This window comes from Python bivittatus, unplaced genomic scaffold (assembly GCF_059951505.1).
Source record: "Python bivittatus isolate LINGU-HERP-01145 unplaced genomic scaffold, Pbiv_v1 ctg000080_np1212, whole genome shotgun sequence".
NCBI lineage: Eukaryota > Metazoa > Chordata > Lepidosauria > Squamata > Pythonidae > Python > Python bivittatus.
In genome coordinates this window covers 64,896,594-64,924,424 of record NW_028277035.1, presented here as the reverse complement: position 1 = coordinate 64,924,424, position 27,831 = coordinate 64,896,594, and the positions used below count along the sequence as shown (strand labels likewise).

The 27,831-nt window shown below is 38.5% G+C and overlaps 1 protein-coding gene across 2 annotated transcripts in view; it reads left to right on the top strand.

The window, feature by feature from the left end:
• SLC41A3 (solute carrier family 41 member 3) overlaps positions 1 to 27,831 on the top strand; it is a 42,019-nt gene extending 14,188 nt beyond the window's left edge. For both annotated transcript variants that reach the window (XM_007425183.4, XM_007425184.4), the window contains 9 exons: positions 4,381 to 4,488; positions 6,217 to 6,288; positions 7,708 to 7,852; positions 14,287 to 14,433; positions 19,420 to 19,564; positions 21,116 to 21,195; positions 23,754 to 23,888; positions 25,410 to 25,558; positions 26,310 to 27,831. In XM_007425183.4, the coding sequence (XP_007425245.1) occupies positions 4,381 to 4,488; positions 6,217 to 6,288; positions 7,708 to 7,852; positions 14,287 to 14,433; positions 19,420 to 19,564; positions 21,116 to 21,195; positions 23,754 to 23,888; positions 25,410 to 25,558; positions 26,310 to 26,495 (1,167 nt within the window). In that variant the 3' untranslated portion in view covers positions 26,496 to 27,831. The remainder of the gene's footprint in view (positions 1 to 4,380; positions 4,489 to 6,216; positions 6,289 to 7,707; positions 7,853 to 14,286; positions 14,434 to 19,419; positions 19,565 to 21,115; positions 21,196 to 23,753; positions 23,889 to 25,409; positions 25,559 to 26,309) is intronic.

Sequence of the window (27,831 nt, the reverse complement as noted above, 5' to 3'; positions counted from 1 at the left end):
TTACAGTAAAAACAGAAAAAACATTAATTAAAATAGATAAATATGAATCAATTAATTAAAATATGCTAGAAAATAAACTTCCTATATGATACTTCCAAGAGGCTGATATTAATTAGGTGTTAATAAACTCAGGGTGCATTGTCAAGGCACCAGCCATCCCCGGGGTCAGTTGTATCTTTCCTCGCCCCATGCAAGTTGGCAGAACCAAGTTTTCAATTCCCTCCAAAAAATTGGGAGGGTAGGGGCCTGCCTCACCTTTGGGGGGAGAGTATTCCATAGGTGGGGGCAATGGCAGAGAAGGCTCTCCTCCTAGGACCCACCAGTCGACATTCTCTCACCAATGGGATCAGCAACATGCCTTCTCTGCTGGACTGGGTGGGATGGGTCGATGTAATGGGGTGAGATGGTCCCTCAGGTAACCTGGACCCATGCCATGTAGGGCTTTAAAGGTGATAAATGCTAGTTATGTTCAGTTATCATTCTCTTCTATAATATGCTTCTTGTGGTGACAGCCGCAGAGGTATTTTCAGACACAATCTGGATTTATATCTATTCCGTATTCTCAATATGGCCCATCTAACAAAATGATTTTTAAAGTCAAAATTTACTTTAATTTTATCATATCATAAATAACCATGCTACCCAAATCTCAAATTGTGTCCTTCTAGCTCCAATAATCTCTATTTCTCAGCATTACCCACTCTTTCAACCAAACTAAGGAACAACTGCAAAGTATAGTTTCAGGTCAGGTAAGCGCAAACCTCCTCTTTCTTTAGCATCTTGTAACACCTTCAATTTGATTCATGGTTTTTTTCCCCTGGCAGATAAATTTAGTTATATCTTTCTGCCACTGTTTCATTGATACATCATTTGTCAAAACAGGCATTGTCTGAAACAAAAATAACTTTCTAGGCAAAACATTCATCTTAATCACAGAAATTCTCCCCAACAATGACAATTGTAATTTGTCCCATATTAACATAACTGTTTAAACTTCATTCCATGTCTTAACATAATTATTTTGAAATAACATACAGTTCATATTTGTCAAAGTAACACTCAAATATTTTACTTTTTTCTCAATCTTGAAACCCATTTTGTCCATCAATTCTGTTTGATCTTGTGTCTTCATATTTTTTGTTAGCATCTTTGTCTTCTGTTTATTAAACTTAAAACCAGCTAACCTACCAAATTATTTTAATTTTCTCATTAGTAGTTCAGTTGTCTTTAAGGGATCTTCCAAAACCAGTACCAGATCATCTGCAAAAGCTCTCAACTTGTCTCATTTTTAATTTTTACACCCATTATCCTCTCATCTTGCCTTGTATCTCTATTCAAAACCTTGAGAACCAAAATAAACAGAAGAGATAATGGGCTATCTTGTCTTGTTCCTTTTTGTAACTCACAAGGTTTTGTTAGATCACCATTAACAATAATTTGTGCTGTCCACGAAGTATAAATAGATTTTACCCATTTTATAAAGTTCTCTGAAAAGTTCATATGTTCCAAATTTTAAAATAAAAAGGGCCAATTTAAATTGTCAAAAGCTTTCTCTACATCTAAGAAAATTAATGTGTGTTTTTCATTATGCTGTTCCAAATATTCTATAATATCCAACACCATTGTGACACGCTTTTAATTGTCTTTTAGGTAAAAATCCATACTAATCTTCATAAATAAATTAGTGCAGAATTATTTTCAATCTGTCTGCTAAAATTGTTGCAAACAACTTATACTCATTATTCAATAATGATATTAGTCTATAATTTCTTCTTAACCTTAGATCTTGCCCCTCTTTAGGTATTAATGCTATATTATCCTCTTTCAAGTCTCTGGCATCTTCCCTCCCTGTATTATAGAATTCATCATATTTTGGAGGGGTTGTAAAAATTTATCCTCAAAACATTTATACTAAGAACCTGGCAGTCTGTCTGGTCCTGGTACTTTTCCTGGTTTAATCTTTTTTATAGCTTCGGAAACTTCCCTTATTGTTATAGGTCCATTCATAGTCTGTCTTTGGTTTTCTGTAAGCCTTGGTAAATTTTGTTTTTTTGAGTAATCATCTATTTTTTCCAAGAGAATATCATGTCCTTTATATAAGTTAGAATAATATTGATAAAATGTTTTTTTGTATAGCCGCTATCCGTTAATGCAGTATCTCCCTCTTGAAGTTTCAAAATTATATTTTCTTTGTCTTTTCTTAATTTTGATAACCATCCCTGGTTTGTTCGCATATTCAAAATTCTTTTGCTTAGCATAGTTTCCATTTCTCTTATTGTTAACATAGATAACTGTTGCCGTAAAAGTATAATTTGATGTGAAATGCTTGCTTTCCTGGCAATTTCTTTAATTCTTCCTCTTTTCTTTTTATCTCATCCAAAATAGCCTGTGTTTTCTCTTGAGTCCTCTTTTTAAATTCAGTATTATGTTGTATAAAATAACCTCTAATAAAAGCTTTACTTGTGTCCCAAACCATTCTTATACCAGTACCTTTATTTAAATTGTTTTCAAATAATTCTATTAATTTCTTTTTGCAGCCTTCCACTATCAACTCTTTTTGTAATAACATTTCATTTAATCTCCATCTGAAATAAGTAGGTTTCCTTTTAAAAATCAAGCACACAGGATTATAGTCAGAAAAGGCCTTTGGTAAAATCTCAACTTTAGAAATCTTAGTAGCCAAATTTTTTGAGGTCCAAATCATATCTATTCTTGAAAAAGATCTATGTCTTTCTGAAAAATAAGTATAGTCTCTGGAATTATTATTTTTCTGTCTCCATACATCTACTAGGGCTAAATTGTCCATCAAATAAAAAAAAAGCCTTTGGTAGTTTACCTTGAGTAATTTTAACATCTCTGATGTTCTATCTAATTGTGGAGAAACCACTCCATTCCAATCTCCCTTCAAACACCAATTCTCATAAAAAAGACTTGTCAGTTGTTCCATAAATCATTTATAAAAAAAATTCCTTTATCCTCATTTGGGGCACAAATTCCCAAGACCATGGTCTTAATCCCATGTAATTTGACTTCTACCCCAACAAATCTGCCATGCTCATTAGTCAATACAAGTTCTGATTTTAGTTGGGGGTTAACATGTAAAGCCACTCCATTTATTTTTTTAGGTCCAGCTGAAATAAATTCTTCTCTCAAATTTTTGCAAATCAAATATTTTATATCCTTTTTTCTAATATGAGTCTCTTGTAGGCAAATTCTATCTTGTTTTAATTTTTTTATATAATGAAACTTTTTTTTTATTTTTTGAGGAGCATTTGCTCCATTTAGATTCCACATTAAGCATTTGTAATCCATAATTAGGCCAATAATTTAGAAAAATCAATGCCTGTAGCACCTAATTCATAGTCATCTTTTCCAGAGTCTTTTTGCATCTGTTGTGGTTTTGGAGCAATCTTCTTGACAACTTCCATTTGAACCTCTTGCAAATTAAATTTTTCCAAAAATTCTCTGGCCTTTTGAACAGATTTCAGTCAGAATCTGTTCTATTTAAAAGTGAAAATCACACTCTCTAATTTATCCCAACAGGATGAAATCTTATTCTATTTTAGTATCTCTGTCAAAAATGAATATTCCTTTCTCTTACATAAAATTCTGATAGGGATTTTTTTAAAGATAATTATATCTACATTATCAGTCTTCAATCTTGTATTGAAATGCTGTTGCAAAACTTGATCCCCTGTTTTTTCTTCACAAAATGCACCAAAACATCCCTTGGAACATTTCTTATCCTTGCAAAATGTGAATTTATATGATACATCTTGTCAGTCTCAGCCTCAGTATCCTCCTCTTCCCAGTCTAAAAAATGTGTCAATGCTCATATAATTTTTCTTTTAATATCTTCATCAGGGCTCTCTGGAATATCTCTAAACCTTAAACAGAATTCGTTCTCTCTAAGTTCCAACAAAACTACACTGTCTATCTCTCTCTCCATTTCTATATCCCTAACTTCTGATTTACTCTCTAAAATTTCTATCCTATCTGTAACTTGTTTTATACCTCCAAACATTTGTTTTATGTTTCCAGACTTTTTTTTTACAGAGTTACCTATCTTATCCAGCCTTTCATCTACCTTTTTTTCATCATGAATTTGGCTTCAAGTGACTGAGCCAAGTTTTGTTACATATTTTTATAGGACTGTCACAAGAATGCTGGCTTATTTCAGTTTTCTTTATTAACAGTTACTTAGATATTTAGTAGGCAGTTCCAAAGATTGTATTGATGGAAGATCTCTCTACATTGAAAAGCAGCATACAATTCAAAGCTGCTGGGAAATGTATGCAGCACAGTAGTTCAAAGCTTGTATGAATGTGCATGTTACAATTAGTATCCCAATGGATTAATGCCTTCTTCTCTCCCTTTCAGCACTGGAAAGTATTTATGACAATCACAGAAATATTTATTCTGATTCCAGCCCTGGTTGGTTTGAAAGGCAACCTTGAAATGACCTTGGCGTCTAGACTTTCTACAGCTGTAAGTGTCCTCTGTTTTTAATATACAGAGAAGGATTCAGAGCTCTTGTTTGGCAAGAAAAGTATTGACATGTAGTCAACTATCCAGTAGTGAAAAATGGATTTGCATAGTAATACGTGGCTCGGTAGTTCTTATCATGCTTATACAGGTTGGACATGTATGTTTTACTTTCCATAGTGGTCATGCACAACATTTCTGTTACATCTGTATTTCTTATTTCCCTACAGTACCACTTATTTGAAAAGAATTATATTTTGGGGGTCCAGCAATATATTTAAGCAAAGCACCCAGGGAGAGACAGAGGACAGTCAAAACATAAATGTGCCCATATTCCACACCACTCTCCCCATTCTCCTTAGTGTCATCCAAGATTTCAGCTGCAGGAAATAGGTCTTTAATACACATGCTTCACCTAATTAATAAATTTGTTTCTCTGTGGAAAAAAGCCATAATATTATTATCACCTCTTGCTGCAGTTCTTAATGTTGGTGTGGCTTGAGGGAGCCACTTTAGAGGTAAAGCCACAAGCCCTTGATCTGGATCTACAGAGAGACAGGAGTGAAGTTCCTCACTATTATAAATGTGATCTCTGCAGTAAAGTCTTTATGTGCCCTACATAATGTAACAAAATGCTAGATGTAGTATTTGCCATCCATGGTTGTGAGACGGAAGGGTTATTAACAATCCGTCCCAAGATAGCCTGTGCTGTGTTCACTTAGGACAGTTGAGCTAGTATTGCATGTGCTGCTATGCGTGCCTCTGTATTAAGCCTGGCATCTTGAATTTATGACACCCTGGTTCACCAAGCATTTAGGCTGACCCGAAGTGTTAAAAATATTCTTCTTGTTAGTAGATTGGTCTCTAGAAGTATGTAGAAGGGTTGCCATATTTTGTCTGATTGTAATTCCCTTTATTTATTTATTTGTTTGTTTGTTTGTTTATTCAATTTATATAGCTGCCCATCTCACATTTGTGACTCTGGGCGGCTTACAATTAAAACATAAACAGAACCAAAAAAATAAAAAAATAAAACGGCCATACAAACAATACAAACGTTAAAAACAATTGAACCATTAAAGGCATAGAGTATAATCCCTGGGAGAGCACAGCCATTCAAGAACAGTACAGCCATTTTATGGGCTTCACACCATTCTCCGATCCCCAGGCCAGAGGGCGATGCCAGGTCTTCAGACCCTTCTGGAAGGCCAGCAAGATTGGGGCCAGCCTACTATACTTCAGCTAAAAAGATGGCTTTTTTATGTTCAGCATTCCCAGTTCTTTATTTTTGCCAATGTTCCTCCCTCTTTTTCAGAGATTTGAAACATTTATATATTTGGGTAGAATGTGGTGGTTTACTATCTATATCAGGTTACTCCTTCTACGAGCTGCTGCGAGACTCCAGAGGCACCGGCCTTGGAGATGAGTATGGAATTCAGACCCTTTGCAGTTGTAACACCTGAGTGTGTGCACCCAAGTGTATTCCAAACTGGGCCACAGTCCTTGAAAATCTATTTTTATACTGGTCCATTGCCAGTTGGAAGGAAAAAGAAATCCATTCCCCGCAGGTGTAGCTGTAGAAGTTTTTCATAAATAAAAATGAAAATGAAAGAGACTGATAGTGGTGCCCTGGCAGAATCCTGCCAAAGGTTGGGTGCAGTCTTATTGTGGCAGGTGCTCTGCCTTCCCTCCCCTGGGTAAGATTTAAACTGTGTCTCCTGTGTCTTTCAGGCTAATACTGGCCGGATGGATAATACACAGGAAAAATGGAAAATGGTTATCTGCAATTTGGCCTTGATTCAGGTAAGCAAATCTAAATTTTGGATGGAGACCTACTAGTCAATTACAACCCCTGGATAACTGAGCTGGTGTACATTTATTATAGCTATTTATTAATTGTATCATTTCAGAAGTGGGAGTCCTGTTCTTATACGAAGTCTTGACGATTGTCATTTCCTAATGAGGCTACTATTTATTCACACGTTTTAGGGGAAAGGTCCAGGCATCACAGCTTTTATAACATTTCTGTTTCCAAGTATTTTTTTTCCCCTACTTTTTTTCTTATACAGAAATTAAGATGAGAGGGAAAGACAGAATAATTACATATTACCTTTGGACTGGTGGCATTAGGAGCTATCAGTCTGGAAGCACCAGATGCCTACAACTACAGGTGTGTTAGGTATTATAAGACATTGGACAGGCCTACACAGAAGATTCCCTTCACTATCCAAGAAAATAATAATCCCTATCATTTTGCAACTTATCTCATGTCACCCGGAAGCCCAATTAAGGTTAATAGTTTAAAAAATGGGTCATATGACTCATATGCCATTACTTTTCAGTATGGTTTGAAACATTCATGTTTGCATATACATTTGTGAATTGTCCCCAGTTTTACCAGAGATATCTAGGTTCCTCTAGCAATTCAGTAAAATTTTGATTACACAGAGTTAGAATTTTGGATTTCATTTCTTCTAAATCGGTGCCCGTTTAATCAAGCCCAAAAAAGATGTCATGAAGTATAAAATATTGACATTAGCAAAAAAAGTTTATTGATTTATTAGTGTGAGTATTTAATTATTTTGTAAATTACAGGATTTAATTGATTAGATCGTGGATAGGGAAATCTGTGCTTTCCCACGAAATATTCCTGAAGTACAACTCCCAGAATCCTGGAAGTGAATTGCTACAAGTTACAGTTTAGCGACACCTGAGCTACCTATAATAAGTTTAAAGGTCCAGTTATATTATATGCAAATAAGTCCTTGTTCCATTCCAGACACTTAGTTCCACACAACCTTCTTAAATGAAGTTTTTAATCTTTTTGTTCCTTAAGGAAACATTTGTCAGCTGACTAAAAATAACTGCCTAAGGTATCTGTTCAAGAGAAGCCTGTGGAGGGTGAAATTCATTTCATGTGTTACAGATTGGCTATTTCACACATGAACTTACTTTCATAAGTCTGTCTGAAAAGTAACTCTGTACAATGAAAAGAGTAACTGGCAAAGATAAAGTGAAGGACAAAAACACATATTGCCTTTCTCTGCTTGAAAAGCTTAATCATGCTTGGGATGATGCTGTTGGGGAGAATTCACACATTAACAAGTCACCCGCAGTTGATGCCCACGTCACCTAGAAGAGAGACCTGCAGGAACGCTTGTGAGCTGGCCTCACACTACAGTCTCTTGAGATGTTCTGTTCTCCATTGTTTCTGCTTAACAGGTACAGGCCACCGTGGTAGGTCTTCTGGCAGCTGTGGCAGCAGTCCTTCTAGGCGCACTCTCTAAGGGGCATTTGGAGCTGAACCAAGCAGCTGTGCTGTGTGCCAGCAGCCTGACAACAGCATTCGTAGCTGCCCTCTTCCTTGGTGAGTTGTCGTTTTTGGTTGGTTGGTTTTTTTTTAAACTCTCCTGATTCCTGGAATACCATTATTTCTAACTGCCCCTGCTTTTGAAATTTTATTTCTGCTCCTTGTACAAACAGTTTGTATCATTCCATAACTGGTCATTCCATAACTATTTGTAGCCAATCTGGACCCTTCCCTTGGGAAGGCACCTGGACTGTGTCATTAACAAACAGGAGTGCAGAGGTGCCTTGCCATGTACCTTAACCTGCAACCTATTTCTAGGAAACTGCCTCGTGTGGCTGAGTGATAGAAAGACACAGGACGTTGCCCTGCTAGTGGGCCAGACCACTGATCCGGCTGGCATACTCACAGGTACACCTCTTGAGATGCAGCCCCCCAAAGCCATAGGCACAGTTCCAAATGACCTCAGTTTCAATATTCAGTGTGATAGCAGGGAAAAATAATTAAATATTTTCAATATTAACGCTACTTAATTTTGATTAAGTTTAAATGAATGTTAGTTTTTCTCCTAGCCCTCCCTACAGTTTTAAGCAGCGCGGGCTCCGTATGCCATTCAAATGCCAAGTGCGATCCGTGGCTCAGAAAATCTGCACCTTCCTGATCTGCTTTCTCAGGCTGTGGTTCTTCAGGGTTTGAGAGCAGTCTTTCTCAGCCCAATTGCCAGTGACTGAATCTGGAGTCCTCTGTGTGCAAAACATGAGCTGCAGCCCATTCAGTGGTCTGAGTTTTAAGCTACTTTGGGAGCCAACTGTGGGCAAAAAGCTGGATTTAATTTAATAGTATAATAGTTTTCGAAATCTTGGGTCCTTGTCTTCCAGGATCTTTGGGCCAGTATCTGCTACTCATTGAAAATGTATCTTTCAATATTTATATCATTAACTGTTCCGAAACATAGAATCACACCTATCTAATATTTTGATTGTAGGAATGGGTTTTAGAGGAGATGATGAGGTACAGTATAAGTGCCAAGTGAATGGAAAGCATTAGGAATAAAAGTTAATTAGAATGCCTGATTGGAAAGGTGTTGAGCCTTTCGTACAGAGTAAGGTCTCGTCAACCGGAGGAGGCAGTGTTCACACCTCCAACCGTGCAGGACAAGTCGGGCTGCCAATCCCTTTTGTTACCTATTTGCAATGTGCGTATCATGCTACCACTCATGCGATTTGCACATAATTTTTTATTAAAGGTTTTCCACAGAGTAAAAACAATAAAAATGTTAAGTTAAAGATAAGAGGAATGGAGAAAAGAAATAGAAAAGTGAAAAATATAGAAAAAGAAGTAGAAAAGAAGGAAAAAGAAAAAAAGAAAGAATAATAAAGAAGTGGTTTCTGGTCTTCTTAACAGCAGTTATAAGTACATTTATATTTTACCCTCTCTCTCTGAGGTTACAGTACATCAAAGATTCCTTTTTTCCATAATCTACCCTTTCTAATCATCAAATCATCAGTTCTTTTTTTTCTTTTTTCAGGAAAAAGCCCCTAAGGGGTTTCCAGTTGCTAATAAATGTAGTAGTTGATCTTTCTCTAAGCAAACAACTTAATTTTGCCATCTCTGCTAGATCCCTCATCTTCAACACTCATGTGGTTTACAGTTACAACACAATTCTGAACATCAAAGAAACCAGGACTGAGGACTGTGTTTGTAGAGCAGGGCAGGCCCTTTTGCCTTTTTCTCCTTAAGAAAACACTCAGCAATCTGACTGATTATGTTATATGATGTATATTTGTATGATTTTAGCCCAACTTAAGGAGAGGGGAATTGTGTGCTGCTTAGAGTCAGTTCTGATTGGAACAGCCTATAAGCTCTGCAATAAATGAATAAATAATATTTAAAAGTCTGGCACATGGGTAAAATCATATCCTATGCTAGGCAAAAAGTCTAAATCCATTCTCAACACTTCCATGACTGAACTAGAGATTTGCAAACAAACAAACAAAAAACCCCCCGAAAACCCTACAGAAACAGTCCCAAAGCTAAAGCCTTTCTTGCCATCCTCACTTTGTAACTGTACACCACTTCGTATGGTTTTTACCAGAAATAGTGGCCATGCTGTAAAGGTAGGATAGGAGCTGGTGTAGCAGCAGAGCTAAAAACAAGTCACTGCTTCTGATAAAGCTTTGTTGATATATACAGATAGGGGGGACATGGATAGAACATTTCCTGGAATTGATAATGTGCATATTCCAATATATGTAATATTGTTAAAACGTCGTGAAAAAATAGGATACCACGGTGGACCACTTCTGTACAGCTGCCAAGAAAGTTACAGGGACAGGTCCCTATAACATGTTTTCATCTATTTATTTATTTCGGTTTATATGGCTGCCCATCTCATTACAGGTAGTCCTTGACATACAACCATTTGTTCAGTGACCGTTCAGAGTTACAACAGTGCTGCATGAAGGGACTTAACGACCAGTGCCCAAAGTTACAGCTGTTGTAATACCCCCATGGTCACGTGATCAAAATTCACTTGACAGCCCACCCACACTTATGACCGCAGGAGCGCTTCAACTTCCCTTGACTGCCTATCTCCCGCCCATCTATGCCCTTTTGGCCCACTGCCGCCCTGCACTCCACCACCCCAGCTCACCTTTGCTGTCTTCTTGCTCCTGTTGCTGACACGGTGTGCCCAGCCTGGCCCTTCATGAGGCAGCTGCTGGCCACATAAGGCTTTCTTCTCCAGGTTGTGCTGGGTGGTTTCCTCATGAGACCTGGGGAAGATGGCTTCACGTGGCCAGCAGCTGCCTCGTGAAGAGCCAGGCCAGGCATGCCTCATCAGTGGCGGGAGCAAGAAGACAGCAAAGGTCAGCTGGGGCGGCGGAGCACAGGAAGGCAGGGGTCTCAGAGTGCAGGGTGGCGAGGGCAACTGTGGCTGGGACTGCACTGGGGCAGCTGCGCTTCCCAGGGTGTGGCAAGCAGCCCCAGAGCTGTACAGTTCATCCATCAGGCAGGGTGGAGAGCGGCCAAAGGGCAGAGATGGGGGGGAGATGGGGGAGGAGTTGGAGGCAGTCCCTTACTTTACTGAGGCTGGAATGGCTTGGATTGGGCTAACAACCAGTGGAATTCACGTAACGGTTGCAACAGGGAGTGCTGGGATTGCAGTCACTAAATGATGCGGTCACATGACATTTATGACCGCATTGCTTAGTAACAGAAATTCAAATCCCAGTTATGGCCGTAAGTCGAGGACTAGCTATATTGTGGCTCTGGGTGGCTAACAACAAATACAACCTAAAAAAATACAATGTAACAACAGCATAACACATACATAATCAGCAGCTGGAATAAAACTATAAAAAAAATCAAAATCCAACATTAGCATCTCACGGGCTCTGCCATACATTCCAAACTCGTGCCCAGTGATGTTGCCACATCTTCAAGGCCTGTAAAGATCCAATAGAGTTGGGACTAGTCTGACCTCTTTTGCTTCAGGACACGTATATATAAATAAATTCCCCAGCAATCTATCTGAGTTTTATTCTTTATTATTTATTTAAACCATTTATAAGGCTGCTCATCTCCCCAAAGTAACTCTAGGGAGTGTACAAAGGTTCAAAACAGCAATAACAATTTAACAAAAACCATAATGCCAAGGCCACAAACACAATCCAACTCAGAAAGAACAACATTAAGCAGAATTAACCAGCAGAGCTTGCCTAATCATAGGGCCCAAATAACCTGGGGAAGTAGCTAGGTCTTTAATGCCTTACAAAAGACAAAGAGGGTTGGGGCCATCCTGATCCCCAGAGGGATGCTGTTCCATAAGGAAGGTGCTGCCACACCCCCAGGATCCAAAAAAATGACATTGTTTAAGTAAAGTAACCCTCAGCTGAATGGACACTCACTTCTGAGATACATGTTTGGTTGTACACAAATGGTAGCAACACCATCACTGACAGGTATAAATTCTGAATCAGTTCCATAGAGGTAGGAGCTACCATCTTCCATTCTTCTGTATCTTCTGAAAACACTAGTATCATACAAAATTAATCATTTTCTCACAGAATGACTCCCTTGCGTGCTTGCAGGCAGCTTCAGCTTAATGGCTTTGTGCCATTAAGGGATTTTTAGGAAAGCAGTCTCACTTTCAATTTATTTACTCTTTACTCAAATCTTGTATACTACCTTCTGCTGTTTCTCCTGGGATCACTTCTTCTGCTTAGACAAAACTGTCCTAGTCTTAGATTTATACAATTCTTGTTACTGATGTTTTTCTTTCACCTTCATTTTTCTATCCTGTCGGGATTATGAGGCCTTATTCCTGAAATATGGTTTAATAATAAAAGTGTGTTGCTCCAAGAAGTGTACAGGTCTTCCACAAGAGAGCAGCATAAGACTTTTTTAAAAAGAAGAGGAATAAGCTGCTATATTTCACATGAGAAAGGCTGATGTGTAAATCCAAAGAAAGAATGGAGCAACAGCCCATTCTTTTAAGATGAAGGCCCACTTCTTTCTGTGCTAGCAAGACAAAGAGGTGACAGGGAACCAATTTTGGGGAGTGCAGTACAGCTTTATGCCAGATGGGATGTGTACAGATCAGATTGTTGCTCTTCAGCAGGTCACTGAGAAATGTTTGAATGAGATAAAGTTTATTGTGCATTTGTTGATTTAGAGAAAGCATATGATAAAGTGATTAGGCTTGAATTATGGAATTTTTGAGCAAGCATGAAGGTGAATGTTGGATGCTGAATGCAGTAAGAGCAACAAATGAAGTAAAGCATGAATAAGAATAAATGGAATTATCAGCAAATGAGTCAACATTGAGCAGGGAGTATGACAAGGATGTATGCTACCCCTTTGGTTATTTAATGTATCTATGGATTAATGTAAGAGAGCCAGTTTGTAGTTAAAGGTGCTGGACTAAGGCAGGGGAAACCTAAGTTTTAGTCCTCCTTTAGGCACAAAGCCAGTTGGATGACTTTGGGCCAGTCACTCTCTCTCAATCATAAAAAGAAGATATTGGCAAACCACTTTCGAAAATGTTGCCAAGAACACTGCATGGACCTGTCCATGTAGTCATCAGGAGTCAAGGCTGACTTGAAGGACCATGACAACATCAACATAAATTAATGTATAAGGAAAGCTAATGATGATGGTTGAAGTATGTCAGTTGGGGGATGAACATAGCTGTACTTTAGTAGGGAGACAATGCTGTGTGTAAACTTAGAATTCAGATGCTTTGCAGCAAATGATACAATAAGAAATACGGATCTGAAAATTAATTTATCAAAGAACGTGGTAGTTCCGTTTGACAAGGAAAGCAGAATGAACCATTGCAAACTGTACATAAATGGAAAAACTTAGTGCAAGTAGATGAATTTATGTACATTGGTAGAATGTTTATTAAAGATGGGGAAATGGATGGAGAAATTTGTAAAAAAGCAAATGTTGGTAGAAAGATAGTGGGCAGTAAGTGGTCTGTGGTTAGGAATGCACATTGGTGGGGGGGGCGGAACCAAAAATGCCTGAGTATGTGAGTGTGCTGCCTGCTTTATAATACAGAATTGAGAGTTGGAGATGTAACGTACCATAAAAGTAAGCTGCATGCAAGGGGAAGGCACGTTGTACTAAAGACGTACGTGTAGTAAAATGAGAAAGGATCAAGAATGAATGGGTGCTAAATGAATGCGGATTGAGTACAGAAATGAGTGATAGGTACACATGAAGTACATTTGATCATATAGAGATAATGAATTAGAATCAGATATCTGAAGAAAGAGTGAATGGATCTAAAGGAAATCAAAAACTAACCCAGTCATGCTTTGATGAAGTTAATGAGATAGTCAAAAAGAAAGAGCTGAGAAGTATAGAGAATAAAAGGGAATGTATGAAACAATGTATGTGTGTGGTAGAAGCCAGGATCTATTAAGGATGGGAAGTGGTGGCCCTTCAGATGTTATTGAATTGCAGTTCCCAGTGGCCTAGCCAGCATGGTTCATGGAGAGGACTCCTGGAAGCTATAATTCAGCAAAGGATCCTCTTTCCATGGCATGGCTATGCAGTTGTGGAGACTCTCTTCCCCTGACCCCCCAACCCTGTAGTTAATGTACTCATTTTGCTCAGCTTTTAAGTTTTGCAATGTGAAAAATGGGGGTGGATATTTTAAAAATTACGCAGAATTATTTACAGTCCTTGCTGATACTTTCCAATTATCATAATGACCTTTTGGTGCTCTTTTTTTATTTTTTGATCTATTTCTTTCCAGTTCCTTCTGGTTCTCTTTACTGTATCCCAAATGCTAACAAATCTGATACTATTTTCTCATCTCTCCACGCTAGCCATGCTTACAAAACCCTGGCATATCAGCCTGATGCTTCTAGCTCTGTGGGCTCTGGGAGAGCACAGAGAAGCAGTCCTGGGGTGTTCTGAATGTCTGATATTTTGTAGAACTATTGGAAACTTTCTAAATCTCTGTTGTATCTCTTTCCTAGGTCTGGTGATGATTGGTGTGATCATTGGAGCAAGAAAGGTTGGGATAAACCCAGATAATGTTGCCACCCCCATAGCTGCAAGCCTTGGAGATTTGATTACTCTTTCACTGCTGGCTGGAATTAGCAGTACTCTCTTCAGATACATAGGTATGTTAATGAGAGAAGCCTAGGAACTCGGCAGCAAGTTCAATACATTACAAAAAAGTCTATTTCGGAATAGCCACCCCTATCAGTGGGAGATGTCTTGCTAGGCTGATTATGGAATGCAATAGTGGACAACCTTCTGTCTGTGAAAAACTCACTGAAGACCTTAGTTCATTTATTAAAAGGCATTAAAAGGCAAGTAACCAATGCAGAGGAATTAAAGTTGTTTGACTGTTAGAAATAACAAATAAAAAGCATCAAAATTCTTGGTCTCCAAGTATCCTGGAAATTATCTAATCCTGTCTTAGTAAGAATACATTTCTGGGCCAGTATAAACTATATAGAAAATAATATTTTGGCAGATTTAAAGTGTCAGAGAAAGAACTTAAAACATGTCCAAATTCTGCCTTCTCTTCGCCTTTATTTATTCTATCTTTATGGCAGGGCACTTTATATATAAATCAGCCCTATGCCATCCTTCCTTTATATGAAACATGAAAGTTTCTTATTATGAAGTGGTAGAGGCACAGGTAGATAGTTTTGGAATGACCTAGAAAGTATTTTGAAGGCTGGCTGAGTTGTAGGCTTGTATTTTATTTTCAGTCTGTTAAAGATTTTTTTTTCTTTAGAAGAGTGTAACAACAGCAGGCCAAGTTATCATTTAAAAATGAGAGCAGATCATGTGGGTTACTTGTGGCTATTAGATCCTGTTCTTTCTTTCAGTAAATATGCCATATCTTAGTAAAAGGAGGGGACACCATGATGCACCTCTAGTACAACACTTATGCACTTCAGAACTCAAAGAGCTGATGTGTAACAAGACGTGACCCAGAAAACACATCCATAAAACTCACTGGATAACATGGGACAGGTTATTTCTCTTAGCCAGGCCTACCTCATGAGTTGTTCTAAACATTACTTTTGGAGACAATCTTGTCCCCTACCCCAAAATGCTCTTGGGATACATATTCTGCAAAATATTAAAATGTTGAAAGATGCAACGTGTTATGTATGTGTTCTGTATCTCTAATAATAGAAGAGGGATTTGAAAAGTATGTAAATAATCCTGCTACCAAAAGCAGAGAGTTTGTTTGGGTTTCTCAAGCATTTTCTCACTTCCCACCTCCACTCATAAAACAAGTAGAGATATCCAGCACTTCCACCCGCTTCCTCAGTATCAAACAGCAAGCTTCTGTTACCTGATATTGTATCTTATAGAATTATATCCTGCTCTCCCCAGAGGAAACTATATTTCTTTTCTAGGTACCTTGCTTTGTGATTAATGCAATTTTGTGATTTCATCCTACTGGCTTTAGGCTTTAACAGCATCTTTTGCAGAGAAATGAAAGCACATTTCAAGAATTCTTCTTCTCACTCATTAACTGAAGATTGTGTTGCAACGAGCCCTGCTTTGGGCGAATTACAAAGAGCAGATGGAGAATCTTATAAGAAAGATTACTAGCATATCAAAAGTTTGGCATGCTTCTGATTGCTTGAAGGGGTTTCTGAAGCTTCCTTCCTTCTGCTTCTGACTCATGTTTGTTTTCTTCTGGCCCAGCATTCTTGTGTCCCTCTTTTATAAAGTCTCCTGCCCTTTTAAAGATAATTCCAACGCTATACTACTTCAGAAAGGGAGAAAATGGTAAAGGGACTGATACTAACTAAAGGGAACTGATAAATTAATTTCTTGCAGCCCATTTATGGGGAAACAGGCTAAGATTGTAATGATTATTCTGTTTATCGCTCAGATTAACTGGCTATCTCTAGATGAGAGGGCAGACTACAGTAATTTAACCAATGGAAGAAAACTGTGGGGGATAGCTTCTTGCAGGTGAAAGTTATTCAGCTATGGAATATTCCGTTTCAAATTATGGAAGGATCCTTTGCCTTGAGGTAGTTCAGGGCAGTCATTAAGTAGAAACTTGAAATACATCTCTATGCTTTTATTATTATCTTATTCTAGGCAGAATAGTTAGGTAATTTCAATACTGGTCTGAGATTTTTTAGAAGGGAGAATGTGAAGCTGGGCTAGATGGAATGAAGTCACTTCAAAGAAAAAAGAAACATGGCAACTTAAATCTCAACTGATAACTCACAAATTAGTCTGTAGCCAGTAGAAATTCTAAAAGAAATGGATTTCAGCTGCCATAATGATGGGTAGATGCACATGGCCTTTCCTCTCCAAAGCTGTTGTACTTCAGTTTTCATAATCTTTATGGCAATTGAAATCCAAAACAGCTCAAGGGCACCAATGGTCTAATTCTGTGACAGTAAATACTATATAAATCCATCATGAGATTTTGAACGTATTAAAATAGAAGTTGACTTCTGTTACCAATTGAATGGGAAAACCTACCAAGAAAAATCTTAAGAAGTTTTTTTATAATCATCCCCTTCTTCTGATAATTATCTCAGTAGTATACTGCTGTAGGCTTTCATGGTGAGCATCCATCAAGCAGTGATGAATTTTCGGGCTGAATGGCCATGGTCTAATTTTATGGTGTCCTGACATTTCGCTGGCAGTGAAGTCTACCTAGACAAGGAACCAATCAGGAACCATCTTTCTTGGACTTCCATGACATGAACCAATCAGAGCTTGCCAGTTACAAATACAAGAGCCATTCAGTCCCTGTTTTGTTGCCTGTGAACTGCTGAGAACTATGTTACAAAGCAACTCACTCTGCCTCCAAAGATGCCAGCAACAGTTGCCAGCAGATCATCAGGACCCCATAAAACTAGGCCATGGCCATTCAGTAATAGTATTGCAATAAACCTTGTTCTGTTTAAAAGCTTGTACATATATTTAAATCTCTTTATTAAAAAATATAAATATTATATAAAAATATAATATTTTTAAATAGTTGGCTGGTTTTCAGGTCTTCTTCTTGGACTTGCCCCATTTTTAACTCTATAATTCAAATAATAAGATTGCTGAATTAATCCACAGGAATTAATTAAGATATTAAGAATAGGAATGACACAGTATTTGATGCAATGTGTAAAAACGTATCTGCACCCTTTCATGTTTTCAGGATTTTTGCATATCTTTCCCATTGAAAGTTATCAGAACTTGATGTAATCCTATTGGTATGTAAAGAAAGTCTAAGTGAATAAATAACACCAACCTTTGGTGCATGTTTTACTTGTTTGATAAGCGAAGTCATTCAACATGTGATGTGCCAGTGTGAAAAAATAATTGCTCCTCTAGTTCAGTAAGGCAACCAAGGCCAGTTTTGTGAATACTTCATTAAAGAATCAGGGCTGATTTGAACAGTGAAGTTCTCATCAGCACATCATTCCCTGCTCAACAGAAATGTTCAAAGATCTCTGTAAAAAAAAGTCACCAATCCCCATCCCCATTGGAAAAGACTACAAAACCATTTCTAAAACTCTGGGGTCCCACAGGTCAATAGTCAGAGACATATGTTTGAAATTGGGGACAAAAGTGAATCTTTTCAAGAGTGGCCATTCTGTCATAGTCGTTCCCAAGAGTAGAGCATAACATTGCCCAGGGAGTCATAAAGAACCCGAGAACCACATCTGGGAATCTGTAAGCCTCTCTTGTCTTGGCTAAAATTATTGTCCATGACTCCACCATCAGAAAAGCAGTTGATAAAATGGGAGTCCCAGGAGAACAGCAGTGGGCAAGCCACTGCTCCCTAAGGATGCTTATCCCAAATTTGCTCAAAAGCAGATAGACGACTCTTCAGACATCTGAGGACATATTGTATGGATAGATGGATCAATAGTGGGACTTTTCAGGCTATGTGGATGTCATTATGTGTGACAGAAACTGCATTCCACAGTAAGAGCCTCAGACCAGCCATTATGGGTTGAAGCTTTGCTGCTTTAGCACTTGGACAACTTGTCATCATTGAAGAAAACCTGAATTCTGCTTTGTAACAGGGAATTCTACAGGAGAGTATGAGACTGTTTAGCATAAACTAACTCACAAATGAGTTGTTGCAACGGACAGTTACCCCAAACATAAAACCAAGTCTGTGAAAGAATGAATGAAGAACAAAATACTCTGAAAGATTAAGGTCAAAGTCCAGACCTAAGCTCTGTAGAATATTGTGGCAGGATCTATTTGCTGTCAATATTTTGATCTCCGTGTCTCTCCCTCAATTTTATGGGTTTTATGTGGGGTTGGAATTATAGTAAGTTTTGTCTTTACAGATTATTCATCCACTCTTAAGAGGCTAGGTCCTTCCATGACAAAATTGCTGCTTAGAAACAATAATGAGCTTGCTAAATTATCCCACAAAAACATATACCATTTGATTAAGATTTTCTAATTTCCCACCTTTAGGTAATTAAATTCTGTGTTCACAAACTCAATTTTCCCAGCTCCGATTCAAAGATGAATGACACTTTGGGGTGATGTTTACATAAAAATGTAACATTTTAACCTTAATTCAAGTAAAGGTATTCATGCTAAACTCCCAGTGAAATAGACCTAAGGAGCCACCTTCCACATGAACCTATGGATTTTGAATGGCTGTTGATGAATTTTTGCCATTATGACCTTGTTTGATGCCACTGTTTATTGCAGCTGGTGCTGCAATATACAGTTACAGTATATTACAGTTATGGTATCTTTTATATTACTGAATTTTAGTTCACCTTGTAGGTTCTTTGGATGAAAAGTTAAGGCATAAATATTTAAACTATTATTTTACATTCTTTCAGGCACTTCTCTCCTGGTAGATGGGCATTCTTATTACTGATGTTTAACATTTTTCATTCTCGTGTCCAGTTATTTTCTAGTTATTTCCCATATTAGCTAGTTCTGTTGGTTTATTATAACAGGTGATTGAAAAAGGATACCCATCAAATATAATTCCGAGAGCAACAGGACTTGGGTGTCTGTCACTGCAACTGTGTTTTCACTTGAAAACCATTGAATGTTTTTTTTCCTACAATAAAATTTAATGCCTCAGAATTGAAAATGCAGATGTAAATCTGGGATCTTCTTTTTCTTGACAGATGTAAGATACCTATCACCCATGATCTGTGCAATTTTCATTGTTTTGATTCCTTTGTGGATTGCTATTGCTCGGCAGAGTCCACCCATTGCTGAAGTATTGAAGGCTGGATGGCAGCCAGTCATAATTGCTATGGCCATCAGCAGGTAATCATCATTAGAGAAGTAGCTTTGCTCCATTGCTGTGTGCTAACTGGAAAAACCAGTATAATCTGTTTTGCTAATTTCTAGACTTTTGTCAGGTATAGTCTCTTTCTGTGTATCTGGGATATATTAGTGACATCTTCTTTACTAATAAACATCTGGATTTGAATCCTTGAGAAGCCAAAGTACAGTGGTACCTCGGTTCACAAACTTAATTCATTCCGCGACTCTGGTCGCGAACCGAATTGGTCGTGAACCGAATCAAATTTTCCCATAAGGTTCAATGTAAATACAGTTAATCCGTTCTGACCCCTCCGAATTTGGTCGCGACCCGATTTTTGATCGCGTCCCGAATCAAATTTCCCCATAAGGTTCAATGTAATTACGGTTAATCCATTCTGAACCATATGTTGTTGTTTTTTTTAAACCGCAAAAATATGACACAAAGTACAGTACGACGAGAGAGAACGCTAACCTTGCTCGATGCGACTTCTGGCGTGGAGGACAGGAAGGCAGGTGGAGAGGTGGTTACTGCTTGGAGGGAGAGTCCCCCTCCCTACAGGAAGCCGCGACCACGTGTCATGGGAGGGAAAATGGCCGCGGATCCTGTTTGTCAGCCGATCCAGCGTTTGCAAACGGAGGCAAAATTTTGTGACCGGAGCTGTTTGTGAAGCGAATTGTTCGTGAACAGAAGCGTTCGTGAAACGAGGTACCACTGTAGGTGGTTTTTCTGTGGTATTTGAAATAAAAAAGGAAGGTTTACGTTTAGAAGGTTACAGTTCTTATCATCTTGAAATTGGTGTAGTAAAAAATGTTCAAGCTTTTAATTTCCTTCAGTTTGTTCAACTAACATATTATTTAAAAACATCAGCTTCATAACATGGTTTAGTTTCTAGAAAATAATTTTGAAACTCTGAGTGGTGATGATCCCCCAAATAAGTAAAACATATGAATAGCCAGCTGGGTAACTTTGGGCTGGTCACTCACTTTCATCCCTAGACTGGAAAATAAAATTTAATTTTTTTAAAAAAAATCTATCTACCAACCCACATTGGACCAGCATGGTAGATTATAATTCATAATCTTCAATAAAGAGGCTTTCATCCTGCAATGTTTTTATTTGGGGCTATAATAATAATTGGGGGGAGAACATTTCCCACTGTCAGTTGCTGAGAAACCTGAATGGGAGGTGCTCCTGTGTTCATGTCCTACACTGGCTTTCCATTGGCATGTGATTGATTACTGTATCTATTGAAACAGAGAGAATTTAGATCTAATCAAACCTATCTATACTTAGTCTTAACATTAAATCTCTTCATTTGGTATTCCTTTTCCTTTAACGCTTTCTTTTCTGTGGGCACGTTTGAAACTCTTGTTCTGTTACTAAAATTTCTTATCTCCCTGACTTCAGTAAGGTTTGAATTCCTACTTGAGACTATGTTACTAGTTAATGATAATGACCTGTAATCATATATGTGCTTGAGCAGATGATAGTGATTCATACTTAGACTGTTAGTAAACTAAACTAATGAATGGGTGTGTGTTTTGAAACAGTCTTGGCGGACTAATTTTGGACAAAACTATAACAAACCCAAACTTTGAAGGGATTGCTGTTTTCACTCCAGTGATTAATGGTAAGCTGATTTTTAAAAATAAATAAAGGGTTGAAAATGAAATGATTCTGTTTTATTGCTGTAAGACTGGGGTGCCAAATTTTGATAGGAAAGATAAATAAGCCCTGATTCTCTCACAAAGATACATCATATTATTTATCAGTTTTCAGTCTGGGGATATATTAGTACATTCAGTAATTAAAATTCTTCTCAATTTAGTAATTTAACTTATCTGCTTAAGAGGAAAAGAGTTGCAATTCTGTACTAGAACATCTCCATTTTATTCAAATAATTCGAAATTCAACAGATGATAAAACTCTGCTGGATAGGAGAATTGCATTGCTCTGAACCATGCGTGTTGGCTGGGGAATTCTGGGAGTTGATATCCACACATCTTAAACTTGCCAAGGTGAAGAAACACTGCTCTAAACAGACCATTGGCCTAACTCCTATGCCCCAAATACATTGATTTTTACTGGAATATTGCATTCTTCAAATGCTATGTACATTCATAACACTTATGTATGGGTCCAAGAAATGGACTTATTCATATAATGGGGTATGGAGTTTGTAATGGTTAAGCTGTGCCACATTTCATGCTGAGATTTAGACACCATTTTAAGCTGCATTGCAATCTCCATACAGAAGGCCGTGTATAACAAGAAAATAAAAGAATGAGGTAGAAGCGTGATCTAAACTCAGAGCAGGATCATTTTAAGGAGTCATAAAAATGAATGGGAGATCCCACATGTATAAATGTAAGGTTTCCATGGAACCTGTTGATCAGCTGAATGAAGGAAGTGGCTTCTCCATTTTGCCATCCTGAATTACTTTGGAAATAATAAGTTTGTCTTCTAAATTTGCCTGGCATGGATGGAGTCAATTTTCTCTCTGCTGTGTTCAGTGACTTCAGAAGAACAATGTGATTACGGTGTCCTATGTTTATCTTTGAAATTGGTTAAAATGAAAGAGCCTTCTGGCTGAGTTCATTTCTGAGAAATGGAATTGAAAGCAGGTGTTGGAACTGCGGCAAACGGTCTGTGCCAGATACTTCCTGGAGGAGAGGCCTACTATTGCCAAAGTTATGTGGCAACTCTTCACATCATCAGTGGAAGGAAACAGAGTGCTCCTCTAAAATGCTGAAGATCTTGCTGGGGGCGGGGGCTTCCTCATTTAAGTCACATTATGAAAATGGCCTCTGCTTCTGAATTGCGATTTTGGATTAGGGCTGTTATACAGTGTGCTGCAAGACATAGTGTAGGGAGAAAGGAGATACGAAGCGTGCTATACCCGTACAGGCTAAAAAAAAGAAGAGAAACCTTTCTTTCAGTTTCTGCGTGAGGGAGAGAAAGCACGGGCAGATAATGGGGATGTAAGTTCACACAATAATTAGTTCTTGTTCTTGATAACTATTCAGAAGCTTCATTGCTGCAGAATGCTGATGTAAAACTATTAGTGCTGAGCCAATATTTGCTTCAGATTTAAAGTGTTTGTGAAGGCCAGGGAATTAATGACTGAATGCAGGAAGAGCAGAATTCCATATGGAATTTGGGATGGGGAAGGTGAGCACTGAAGATGTTACCTAGCCGGGTAACGAAATGTTTGCAGGAAAACAGCCGAGCTCTGAGATCTTTCTCTCTGGAAAATAGTGGAAGGCAGAGAAGAGGCCCTGGTGTCAGTGTTTTTCAGTGGTACAGATCTTTATCTCACCTGCATTTCCCAACAGAAGGAAGAAGTTGACATCCTCTCCCCAAATTCCTTGCAAAGTTGTTCTAACCTCTTTGAAAGAGGCAGGGAAAAAAGCCTGTCCATTTCAAAAGGAGTAAAAACCTCTGAGCCTACTGAATTCCCAATTTAGTCTGACATTGAAAACATATTGACTAGTGCCAAATATAGACTAGTACCAATATTATATATACTATATATATAATACCAATATGCATCTCCTTTTCCATATCAACTGAGTTGTACTGAGGACACTTCCAGGCGAGGCTTTTATTGGACAACCCCCCTGCCTTATTAATGGCATTTTAAAGTGGGGCTTAGATGACATTGCCTTCTGCTTTCTCTGTTGCATGTATGTGTGCATGTGTGTGTATTCTTATCAAAATCCATTAAGGGGAAAAAGACAACATAACAGTATGATGGTATTTAAATGGTTTCACTAGAAGCTTCCTTCCAGAACCCGAACTCAGAGTGAACTGAGTGGCCCCCCTGAGCTATTTCTACCTTTAGTTACCAAAAATTAGTAGCTTGATTTCCTGCCATGGTGTGGTAGGAGACACAGAGAAAATACAGTGTGAGCCTCTAAAACAAAGAACAGCCTCTGAATCCTCCAAAAACCCAAGGTGGAAAAAAATTCTCTCTCTGTCAGATTTATATCCTCAGCAACTCCCCACCCTAGCCAATCCTTGGCTACAGAATGTTAATTGTGGGCCGTGGAGATCAAAAGGTTGCCCACCCCTGTTGTAGGAGCTCCCACAGTGACTCACACCCATACTTTCCATGAACTCTGGGCATGGCTTCTCTCTTTCTCTTGTGGAGGGTTAACGGTCGTGTTCTGTCTGTTGGCTCTGCAGGTGTTGGTGGCAATTTGGTGGCTATCCAAGCCAGTCGCATCTCCACATTTCTGCACTTCTGGAGCATGCCTGGAGTCCTGCCACACAAAATGAGGCAGCATTGGCCTAATCCATGTACCACCTTCTTCACTTCAGGTAGGAAGCTATTTTAGCCACAGGTCCCATGTTATTTTCATAACTGGACTCCAGAATCTCAGATAACACTGTAGTGGGAATATGTACCCATTAACCACATGAAGTGCTTGGGCCCCCATTCAGTGATCCAAAAAACCCAACTCTGTTTCCCACAGACTGGTCAGAAGCCTCTGAAAGGTTGCTCTCCATTTAAGCCACAGTGAATTGCTTTGCCTACTGTATATTCCTGTATCTTGCATAATCCCTCACAAGATTTCATCAGGATGCCAATTTAGATATGTTCCACCATGGAGGAGCCTCACTTTACTCTGAGAAACTATTTTGTATTTCCAAACCAAACTAATCCAGTACATACCTGTATCAGTACCCTTGCCATTGGAATGGAATTTGCAGATTGAATTTCCCACAGCATTGTTTAGAGGAATAAGGATAACAGTAAGGCTAATGGAAAAGTGACAATGAGAGATCTATATGATAATATTTAATATTTTGCCAATTAGGGCAAATAAATTTTCTTTGAGAAAATGACATAGGAAGAAAGCTTAACTGTCTCTTTGAACAGTGCTACAAACCTAGTCAGATTTAGGGGGCTTTAAAATGTATAAAAAGTATTAGGATATCTCACTGTCATTTCTACAGTAGTTGAGCCCATTGTTCGGTATTATGCTATGGTCACGTGCTAATTATGCTGTGGCATCTAGAAGATTTATCATCAAATTTAAATTTCACAATAATGTTCACTTGGACTTCTCTAAGTTTTGCTTTGCAGTGCTGCAGTCAAAAACTGTATATAAGAATGTGTGTATGTATATGTTTGTATACATATGTATTTACATATGTATACAGTATGTACATATGAGGGGAAAGTATATACAACAATGTCTAAAGCTGAATAGGCTGTATAATAAGGCACATTAGCAAATATAATTTGGGAAAACATACAGAGAGCCATCAGTCTTAAACAAGTTTCAAACTGATACTGAAATAGAATGACTTGAACGTAAGATTATATATGTGGGATCATTTGAATTTTTGAAAATAAATCTTCCTTCCCTAGGAGGCTGGAAATTGTAAGGGTAGAACCCCTAACTCATCTCTCTCTAACAGCTCTCCTAACCATCACCCTGTTCTCCCATCCTCTCACTCTCACCTATTATTCTCTTCTGATTCTGCTCTCTCCATCCCTTTGTCCCATTTCTCAGATACATTTTTCACCTTCACAGTTTCTAATTCTATTCCGTTCCATCACAGTCTTCTGTTTATTTATTTATTGTTGTTGTTATTAACCATATTATTATTATGTTTGTCTTGTAGCACTGTTTATTATATTTATATAATAAATTTATATAATAAATATACATTATTGTTGGTCACACAATTATTATTATCTTGGATCCTTCTGAGCCTTTGCCTAGGCTACTAAAATATAATGGGTACTAGTACCTACCATGTTCTTTCAAAGAACTCAGGTCTTATTTTCTGTGTGACCTTAATTACTGTCTTTACTCTTCTTTCTTACAGGCATTAACTCCAAATCAGCTCGTGTCCTGATCTTGCTAGTGATCCCAGGACACCTGGTGTTCCTCTATACTATTCATCTCCTTCAGGGAGGCCACATGGCACTCACTTTCACTTTTGTGGCATTTTATCTGATAGCTGCTCTCCTGCAGGTAACCAGATACTGACCTTTAGAATTTGGGATTTGGCTTTGGAGATGGCCATAACATATATTTGTTTTTACCAATTAACATCAGCCCAAAGTCCCACTTTTCCACATGAAACACTTTGTCTACATTTCATCCACAGAGGGTATATTTTACACCCATGCCCACCCAAAGGAAAACAGTGCCTAAATTTTGTAGTGACTTTTCCCTTAAAATGAAAAACATGGTTGCCAAATTTTCCCAACTCTCTTGTTATTTTATCCTGGCTGTGCTTTGCAGTCCTGACAGTAGCTACTGTCTTCCAGTGTCTTTTGGCCTGATGGCCCTGTTCTCGCCTCCCATTACTCAGCAAGCAGACCTGTAAACTGTATGAGGATTGCTCTTCCTTTGGCTTCAGGGCAACACTATTGATGCCCTGGCAGAAGGCCATGACTCCAGTCTTAGTCTGCTTGCTGCTCTGCTTGCTGGTGCAGCAAGAACTTGGGGGACAGTATGGGTGTGTACAAAAGAGGTGCAGCCAAGATGTAGCTTTCACTGTCCACTTTCGCCTATGTATCCCAATTGACAAAATGAGATAGACACACACTAACCCTTGTAAATTGGGGAAAGAAACTGGGAAGAGGGGAGAATTTGTCTCAGCTGTGGGAATGTATGCACTTTCAGCTACTGCAGCTGCTGGAATAGATGGCAGTATTAAGATACCATGACACCATTGCATGCTGGTGACTACTGTACTTGTTTTGTTTCCCACTTGCAGGTGGGAATTCTGCTCTACATGGCTGACATCATGGTGCGACTAATGTGGAGAAAGGGTCTGGATCCTGACAATTATTCCATCCCCTACCTCACTGCTATGGGAGATCTCCTGGGCACTGGCTTCCTGGCTCTTTGCTTCTACTTGCTTTGGTTGCTCAATGGGTTGAAGCCAAAACTAGGGAACTAAAGTCTTTTTGCTGTAGTGTCAACCTGCCTGCCAGTCTCACAATGGTTCAACAGGGTACTGAAAAGAAGGCATCCAGGTCCCTAAGCTGGAATGGGTTGGCTATCTCCTCCCTTTTGATCTCAGCATTGCATAGCTGGAAGTTGGAAAGAGCCACCAATGACGTAGCATAATCATGTGTCACAGCTTTTGAAGTGTCAGCAAGGAAAGAACTGTGAAGCTCTCTGATCAGTTTTTCAGTTGGTAAAGGAGTGTTATTACAACCACCTGGTTTGAACAGTCTGTTGATGCTACCAGGAAGCTAAACCCTGCTCTCAGTGGGACTGAGCTTGTGTCCCTGATGAGATGCCACATTGCCTCCACTAGGCTTCAAAGAAGGCATTTTGCTTTCTGTCTGCTATATGTTCCCACAGAGAAAGAGAGGAAGAAAATGAGAGAGAATTATGTCCAGGACTGTTCCCACTCGACCCCTAAACATAAAGAGGGAAACAAAGCCTTACAGTCAAATAGCTCAAATTCTGCTTCATAACACCTCATACATAACGGTAACCAACTCAGTGAACTATTGCTTTGCATTACATTTTTTTAGTCTGTATGCTAATATTCAGTTTGGGGATGGGGTACCTGTGTGTGTGTGTGAGTACACATGTACACGTGTGGATTTTCTTTGCAGAATTGAGCTTATATTTTGACAGAGGAATATAATTGGGGGAAAAACTAAATACTGAAACTGTTCATGACCTGATTATATGTAGGTATGAAATCAAAAAATGTGTTTTGGACAGAAAAGTTGTAGAGGAAAGCAAGAGTCAGTGATGGAAGGGCAACAAGCTTCTGTTCTTTCCCATCCCACTATGCTACCATTCCGGCCAAAGCTTCTTGCAAAGTATGCACGCTAGTACAGGAAGATCTGAAAATAATAACCAGGTTAAATTTAAAAGCCGAATTTTGAAGACTCCCCTAGAGGTAGGCAGACGAAGTTGCTGGATGAAGTTTGGCGTCCGTAGTAGCTGTGTGCTGGGAAGAAGAGGCCTTAATGAGTCCTGTGTAAGGGACAAACCTTTCTGTGATCTCTTAGCTGTTTCAAAGGCAGGGAAGTCAACTCATTTAGCTCTGGTATAGAGCTCAATGACAACTGAGCTTTTACTCAAAGGAACTTTTACAAGAGAAAAATGAGGGTTGAATTTCCCTGTGCCTCCAGCACTAGTGTCAGGCTTGATCAAATTTCCCTCTTTTTTTTTCTCCCCCTTTTTTGTTTTATTTTACATGTTCAAGTCAGATTATTGTTTTTATGGGTCATAGAAATGTATACATACAAAATAAAATATAAATAATTATA